This window comes from Terrapene carolina, unplaced genomic scaffold (assembly GCF_002925995.2).
Source record: "Terrapene carolina triunguis isolate 2854851 unplaced genomic scaffold, T_m_triunguis-2.0 Scaffold67, whole genome shotgun sequence".
Taxonomy (NCBI): Eukaryota; Metazoa; Chordata; order Testudines; family Emydidae; genus Terrapene; species Terrapene triunguis.
The window spans coordinates 16,160,686-16,169,581 of NW_020664418.1; the positions used below are offsets into that span (position 1 = coordinate 16,160,686).

The following is an 8,896-nucleotide window of genomic DNA, read 5'->3' on the forward strand; positions in this document are numbered from 1 at the left end:
CAAAAAGCGGTGCCCCCAATTATATTTTTTACAGCGTTCCTATGCCCCCCTCCCCGAGTGCATGGTCGCTGCTTCACTTCTCCCTCCTCCCAGGCTTGCAGCACCAATCAGCTGTTTGGCACCACAAGCCTGGGAGGGGAGGAGAATTAGAGCGGGGGCGGCGTGCTCAGGGAGGAGGCAGAGCAGAGGTGAGCTGGGGTGGGGAGCTGCCTCACGGCTCCCTGGGCCGGGGGGGGGGGGCGCGGCTGGGGGGGGGGGGCGCAAGGTGGAAGTTTTGCCTAGGGCGCGAAACTTCTTTGCACTGGCCCTGCTGAAACTTAATCTAGCAAGTTTTGGTTCAAGGGTTTGCTTAAGATGGTCTTTCTCACCCGCAGTCTTCCAGCAAGATGGGACTGACTCTTTTCTTGGTCAAGATCTCTCCCAGAGGCCCAAGGGTGCTGGTGTCTTCCTCTTCATAGGTGAAAGAGAGAGAACTTGAGGTTCTCTGCCCCTTTCCTTTATGGTCCAGTGGACCTTTAAAGTGAATTCTGAGGGTTACCCTTCAAAGTAAGATTTATTCATGCAGTAAAGAAGGCGACCTGGAGTCTGGTGGTGAAGGAAGCTCCATGATTTTCTTTCCCCATGTGTTTTTGCTGAAATGCAAATTGATCTGTTTCCTGCCATCCCCTCCCCCTGCTGTCTTGAGGACTCTGTTTACTACTTATATGTAAATGGAGAGAAACACATATTTCTCTGTTTAGGATAGACTGTTTGTTTAACAACTTTTACCTAGAAAGGGCTGCCTGCTTTTGAACATGTGCTAATAACATCATACAGGGGGAATTCATAACTGTACATATGATGTTGCTACATACATTTCACTATGATATTATTGACCAGCAAGTTACTAGTTTTCAGATGATACCTCACCAGGCATTTCTGTACAAAGAGTATTACAGTGGTGTATAGGGTGTGAATTCAGGGGTGCTTTCGGTCACCACCAGCCAACCTGCCCCAAGGTTTGAAAAAGCTGTTACTTTACAAATCTTTTTTTTATTTGCTCTTGCCTCTGTATAGAGGAACAAGAGCTGATGTCTCTAAACCCTTTTTTGATCCTTGCTCTGAATAGCTCTTTGCTACTGAGTTTTCTAAGGCATTATAGCACTTTGCTCCTGTTTTTCTTTAAGACAAAGATAAAGATGCTTTAAGACTGCTCAGCTGCAGCCATGGAACTTTTCAATTTCTGAGACTTTTCCAATTAGGTTTCTTAACACATGGAAGCAGAATTCCATTTCTAGTAAAGAGGTAACTTTTTAAGGAACTGAGAAACTGCTGGAACTTGGATGCATATTTTCAACATTCTTTTTTTTTTCTTATCCTGGACCTCCAAAATAACACTGAATGATTACAGTGCTGGGTTATGTACCTTCAGTGTTTGACTCAGCCCAGATGGAATCCTATTGTCAGCTTTACGTTATTTGACTGTAGTTGCTGAGAAATGTTTTACAACAAAAAACAGATGAGCCGCCTGAGATGAAGCAAGTGTATTACATACCATCTGACAGTCAGAATCCACCTTGCTGCACTATGGCATGAAAGTAAAACCAAAAAATGACATTGGTGAGATAAAGACAGAGGAAGGAACCAAAAATCTGCTGTTTCCTAGGCAACCTGATGTGCCATCCATACAAATGCCCAGTGAGTGTCAAAGAACATTCCACAGCATTTCAAAGCAGTACAAGGGAACATGCCTCTTAAGTTAGGTGATGTAAGACATTTTTCTTGCTACTTCTCTTGAATCATTGCAAACTTCAATGAAGCAGGTATGTGGCTGTGCTACTATGATCCAATCCTGGCAAAGTGAGACATGAGGTGAGGAGGAGAAGGTTAATGATGCAGTCCACAGTGGGGGAAAAACTTAAGAGATTAGATCTTTGAATTTAATTGATTTTACTATATACGAGAACAAGTTTCCCAGCCGTGGGTCAACGACATTTGTACAAAGCTATGCCCGCCTAATAATAATTGAAATTTGGATGTAAAGAGAATGTAGGAAACATGAGTAAAGAAAAGAAATTGCCCATTTGTGCCCAATAGAGTGTGTAGAATTGGGACAGATTTGTCATTTTGAGTCCCGGGATGGACTGCACAAGCTGTGACAACTAGAAGATCTGAGTGGTGGTGACAGAAATGGTAGTGGTTAAACAGCATTCAATAAGAGCTCCATGGCTCTTGCTCTGAACTTGAATATTCTTATGGCAAGATACTCTTGTTGCAAAACACTGAAAATATTGTTTTAATTTGAAGTAACTCTTTCTGTTACTGTCACAGCCTCTGTCCTGCTACATTTGTTTAAACGATTGAAAAACTTTACTGTGTAGATGTCAAATAATGTTAAAAATTCTTATGTTAAACTTCCAAACTGGGTTTACAGTCTCATCCACTGGGTTCTCCTTCTTCTTCTTCTTGAATCATTGAGGTCACTTTTGAGCAAGATAGCAGTTCTCCAAATTAAGCTCAGGAAGCAGGAGCAGTATTATTGTAGACTGTATTCTCATCAGTACCTGCACTTTTTACGCATGCACTCACTGTTGCGGTAGACATGTAGGTCAGAAAAGGAACCATTAGCTCCAGTCTATGTTTAACAGCTGGTGTTCACTGTCTATTATTTCTCTTCAAATTAACTATCCCCAAAATAACTTGAGCACTAGTCTCATAGGACAAGATCATTTTTTTTATAAGTTTGCTTATCAAAGGGATCCTGCAGACTATAGATTACAACATTTTTAGCACCTTTTTTGATGGCCAACATGCAGTACAACCCCAGATGTATACCATCAGACTAGTTCCATTTCTCAGTTTTGTATTCCAAAGCATAGACAATGTGTCCCAGTATTTTCCTGGCTTTCAATATTTTTCTTTTTATGGCGTCTGGACACCCACAGCAAAGGCATTCTTCATTAGTTCAGTGTTTCCCTTTCAAAGCTTTCATAATGCTGTTTCTGAAAATTGGCAGATGGCCCTTTTCATTTGTTGATTACTCTATGTATTTTTTTTTTATTTCACTCACTTTAGAAAGGCCCAGACTCCTCTTAAATTGCTTTGGGAACTCACTATCCAGTCAAAAACTGGGCTCCCCAATTTGCAATAATATTTCTGGCTAATGAAATGTTTCTGTTCCCCTTGAACCCAACTCGAGTCTGCTGAAACTCTGGCTGTATTGAATTACTATACTGTATCTACAAATATTAAAGCTCAGAAGACCACTGTGAAATGGACAAGTGCTATGCTTGTTTTCCAGATGAGTAAACTGAGACTAAGTGACTTGCCTACAAGATCACAAAGCGAATCTATAGAAAAAATAGGGAAAAGACCCAAGAGTCCTGCCTCCCAGATGCCTGCTCTAAACACTGGCCTGCACTACGCTTCCAGATGCTTGATTCTAATAGTTTTCACCAAAAAAAAATCAAAACAATGTTAGACTGAACTAACCCGTTCTTCTAGTGGCAGGAGGAATAAGCTTATAGGAGCCAACAAACTCTATCTGTTGCATGTGAAATCCAATGCACTGAAAATGTACTACTAACCTAGTCCGTTGTGATGAAATAAAGCTAATATAGCTAGACTATCCTGGGATGGAGATCTGCACAACCATTCATTTTGTTCTTCTGCACAGGAAGGGCCACAGATCCTATTCAGTGAGTTTCTAGCTTCTCCCTTGCTGCTGTGGAGACAAATTAAACCCTGCAAACTGTGGCTGTGTCTTTGCTTGGGGGGGGGGGAGAGAACGAATGCGTTTTTACACAGAGATAGCTACTGCAATGCAAAATCCTAGTGGAATCAAGCCACAGGTAGCTTTTACTTCAGTGTAGAGAGTCTAGATCAATATCGGGTGGCAGTTGACCTTCATGTAGCTACATCAAGGTGTTTGTATCATTCCTACACATAAATACAATTTTTTCCAGCTCTTTATTTATTATTACAGGAAAGTAGGCAAACATCTTGAGTGTCTAATGGTTTCACCATGTAAAAAGAGCCTCCTTGTAAAATAAAATATCAATCAGAATAGTGTGTACTAAGTATGTGTCTGCTAAGTCTCTCAAACAGTTCTTATTATTCCTGCGGAAATGTTGGACTCTTAGGTTTGTTTCTGCACCTGCATATCATGGGCCACAGCCTCATTAGAAATGAAAACTTTTACTTTAGCCATCTGTGTACAAATAGTATACCTGTGTGCAGAAATATTGAGAGCAATCACAAAGCCAAAGTAATCTTTGAGGTTCACCTAGGCAGTGGATTTTGCAGTGTATCTTGCACAGAATGTATTTAAAGTAATGAGAGACAGGAATCAGCTTGTTTGCCAGTAAAATTTGCTAATACTTTTCACTCTGAACGACCAGAAATTGAGAGTGCTGTGCTCAGTCCAGGGTTGGGAAGCAAGAACCTCATGTTGCTGGTCACATTTTCAATAGCACCTAAATGATTTATGACTAGGTCCCACATTTAGGAGCTTCAATTCTAGTGACTTTCAATGAGATTTAGATTCCCCAGGGCCTGATTCAAACCCCGCTGAAGTCAATGGGAAGTCTTTCTATTGACTTCAGTGAACTTGGGATCATGCCCTAAGTGCCTAAGTCACTTGAAAATGAGACAGAGGCTCCTAAGTCACTTGGGTGCTTTTGAAAATTATACTCTGTTTTCCAAGATGATTAAGGAACAGCATTGAAAGGTGCCAGCAAAAGCCGTATCCAGTTCCTGGCCAGAGTTAACTGCATTATAAGGCTTTGATGGTGGGGATGAGCACGTCAAAAGAAAAGGAAATAGGGCCTGCTCCTGCTCCATTGCAGTCAATGGCAAAGCCCCAGTTGATTTTAATGGATCAGCTTCAAACTGGGGTGAGGACGAAAAGGTGACCCTCAGAATTCCTAGCAGTGAAAAAACAATGGAAGGAAATCCCAAATTTGTAACCATAAAACCCTTATTGCTTGTATCTCTGCCCACTAACGTAACCCTACAGAAATGAAACTCAACTTTTTGTGTTAGCTATACCAGCTATCTTCTACTATGTATGTGCTGGTGAGATGGAGAGAGAATGGCACTGCTACCTTGGTATTACATAGTAATTATAAAGCATTCACCTGCTAGCAAATGCTACACTTGAGTTAGCAAAATGGTTTTGTAGGTAAGTGCCTATTTTCTCACCCTCAAAACATCCCAAATGGTGTTACTCTATAGATTGGAGCATGGGACACTTCTGCCAAAAAAGCAAATTTTACGGAGAGTTTGACCAAATTCCCTTCAGCCGTTGCTGAGTTTGTAGACAATTTTAAAAATACTTTGCATTTAAAAAAAATTCTAATGATTTTTGTTTTCCCCAAGTCCAGTTTACAGCAAAAATGGCTGAAGTGTGAAATTTAGCAAAGTCATTTCTGTGCTAAATTTTCCATACGTTTGACTGGGGGCGGAAATGAAAAATTAAACCAGTTGTAATGATTCATTTTCCGGAAAGAGGGCTCAGCTTTAAAAGTATGGGCAACACTTAAGAGGCAGGGTGAACTGCGTGTTTTCTCTACCCAGCCCTAAAGACACAGATCTGCTGCTCTCAGGTCATGTATTCACTTCAAAAGAGTGTATAGGAGTGGGTGTTCTGTAATACAACAGTTAACACAAGATAGCTCCCTCAATATCGAACCCTAGTGGAGACAAGGTACGGTTACTTTTTATCTCCCTGTCAAGGTCAACCCCAGCAAAGGGTACAGTGTTAGCTTTTAGCTTGTCATAGCTAGTTGAAGTCATCTTTGCCTCAACTCCTTCAACTTAAATCCTAGTGTAGATGAAGCACAGGTAGTTTTTACCTCATAATTGCTAGTTGAGGTGAACAGTATACCCCTGACCTGGGGTTGACCTTGACAAGGTACATTGAGTTAAGAACTACCTTTGCCTTGTCTCCACTAGGTTTTTAAGGAGCTATCTCAAGATAGCTACCATGAGGTGAAAACCACCTTGTTTTGTCATGAAGACATAGTCACAGCTGTTGGGGCCAGTTGAATGTGGGAGATGAATCTCTCATTGAAAGAGACACAGCAAATCTCTTCCAAAACCTATCTTGCTATTGGACATAGCAGAAACTCATGGATGGGAAATTAACTGCCGATCCTGTGATTTATAGTGCCTCGCTGTGAGGTGTTGCACATTGTGCAATATCCTGTACATTCTAAGTTTTTATTTTAGTTTTTTTAATTGTGAAGATACAGCCACCGGATGTGTTTCTACCCTATTAACTAAGCCCTGCAAAAAAAAACTCTTTGTAGCCAAACAATAGCAAAAACAAAGGTAAATTCACTTTAAGGAGGTGTAAACTTCAAAGCCTAGTAGGAATTATTCAAATACTAACATTCCAGAATACAGGCAATGGGCTTTTACTGGAAAAAACACAACCAAAACCTTGCTAGGACCAGATTATCAACTGGTGTAAATTAGCATAGCTCCATGGACTTCCACAGAGCTATGCTGATTTACTCCAACTGAGGATCTGGCTCCTACATACAAAAAAAGTATTATGCAAAATGTAAGTTGCACAGTTTAAAAAGAAGTCTCAAAATGCAGAAGCTGAAGTTACAGTAGCGCTGACTAGTTACATTTCCCCATCCTGAATATTACACTGTACATTTACCAACCTTAACAGAAAAAACAGACCTGGAAAATCTCTCCTAGGTGCACCCACGGCTGTGTTAGCATTACAATAGGAACTTTAATTTTTGTATTTTCGGGTCCTATTTTAACTGCTCAAAGCTCCTCCTGTGGGAAAACCCCCGGAGATGATCGAAGGGAGAAAAGCTCACCCAGGGAAACCATTGGCACCCACCCCAGGAAAGAATCCAGTGGCTGGCCCGCGGAACTGTGGATTCTCCAATATTCACTGGAGATCAGGATCATCTGTGCAGAAGGCCTGTACTTCAACAATAGCTCCAGCCAGGGCCTGCTGTGTGCCTCTTCTCCAGTAACCAGGCTTTGCAGCTCTCGTAGAGACAAGCTGCTAAGGAGTTGGACGGTGCCACAAGCAGGGCCGGCTCTGGCTTTTTTGCCACCCCAGGCAAAAAAGCCTCCCGCCGGGGAGAGCGGAGCCCCGGTGGCCAGAGCGCCGGGGGGAGGGCAGCGAGCCCCACCGGGGCTCCGCTCTCCCCGGCGGCCAGAGGCAGTGCCGGGGGGAGGGCGGCGAGCCCGGTCGCAGCCCCGCTCTCGGGCCGGAGCGCCGCGCCACCCCCCTCCAGGTGCTGCCCCAAGCACCAGCTTGGTGGGCTGGTGCCTGGAGCCGGCCCTGGCCACAAGTACTCCTGTTCTTTTTGCGGATACAGACTAACACGGCTGCTACTTTGTAACCTTTCCGGAGTGTAATTGCAGGGAAATGGAGTTTGCCTACTTCTCATTTGGGGAATATGGAGTTTAGTTTAGGTTAGCCATTTCTATTTTTTTACCTCTGCACCACTTCTCATTTTTCCTTATCTCCCCACTCCACTCCACCCATGGTCCTTCCCCTCCACTTCACCCACAGGGGGTTCATTGTGCTGTGGGTGTGGCATGAAAGTTAATACAGCATCGGGGTTGAATTAAATTTTAAGTGGATTCTCCTCAGGCTTGGTGAGGGGATGATGAGGGTAGTGCACTCATCTTCACTCCCTTCCCACATGTAGATTCCCAATCCTTTGCAGGTGCTTTCCAGGGCTGGGGAAGAGGCAAGGAGGGAAAGAGGGGTGGGGAAGAAGTGTCATTTTCACCCCGTAAGCCATACAGCGTTCGTTGTTTTTCTTAAAGCCCCAGCTCCTGCTTACAAATCTCAGCTTTCGTTTAAAAAAACAAATTGTTTCTAACCCTTGTGTTTCCAGAGAAGAGATTGAAAATATGACAACTAAAGGCTCAGAAACCAAAAGGCAAATTAATATCCCCTCGCTCTAAAAATTATTATTACTGAAATTCTCATGATTTTAAGTCCATCTCCATTTAAAAAAAAGGGGGGGGGAGGGAAGACCTTGACTCATGGTTTGGCATACTGAGCCCTTAATGCAACATGAATGCCCTTCTGCATGTTTAAGTTAGATATACACACAGCAGGAGGGTGCATGGTAAGGTTCTGTGTGGGGCTGTTAGTTTGGCTAAAAGCAAGTATTAGAGAAATCATAATACCATTAGCAACAGTTCACCTGCTCAGAGTAGCGACTCCCTAACTCCAACAATTCACTATAAGCAAGTGGTCTTGGGGCTGCATGACAAACTAAGCCTTGTTCCTTTCAAAAGGGTTTGAGTACTTAGTTTAGAAATAAAGCATCAGAACCTCACCTGTCATATAGTCCAAGTCGACCATAACGCTTTACAATGTGTCTTAGGTTAAATGGTTATCATAGCAAACAGTATATTTTTTTGGGGGGGGAGCTTAATCTGCTTCTAAACTCAGTTTGAAGAGTGAACTATAATTAAATTAATAGACAATCTCTTTAGATGTATAAATGAAGGTATAACACAGGAAATATAGAGGAACTGCACACTTACCCAAAATGCATCTTTGAACTGCAGCTGTGTCATGCCTATTGATTTATGGAGGGGGGAAAAATCCTTTAACAGGTTTGCTCTGAGAGCAGACTAGCAGCGGCACTCAGCTTTGCTGCTGTTACTATACACCAGCTAGAGCAGAAAGTGAAACACTTCCACAGTCCTGTCTCTTTTAAAATGAAAAACAGCACTGGGCAGTTTGAGGAAGCTCCATCTGCTACTGTGAAGAGAAAAAACCTCACTAACCAAAAAAAAAAAAAAAAAAAAAAAAACCCAGCCTATCCCCAAACCTGTTTCTCTTCTGGTAAACAGTTAATATTGAAATAAGGAAGCAGAGTGATGTCAAATGATGTCAGTTTGCTCCTCGCCATGT

General features: G+C 42.4%; 1 protein-coding gene across 1 annotated transcript in view; it reads right to left on the reverse strand.

Moving 5' to 3' along the window:
- Window positions 1–8,590, reverse strand: part of PSTPIP1 (proline-serine-threonine phosphatase interacting protein 1) — a 94,113-nt gene extending 85,523 nt beyond the window's left edge. Inside the window, exon 1 of the mRNA XM_026648542.2 lies at window positions 8,524–8,590. Within this exon, the coding sequence (XP_026504327.1) occupies window positions 8,524–8,556 (33 nt within the window). The 5' untranslated portion in view covers window positions 8,557–8,590. The remainder of the gene's footprint in view (window positions 1–8,523) is intronic.
- Window positions 8,591–8,896: the final 306 nt, after the last annotated feature.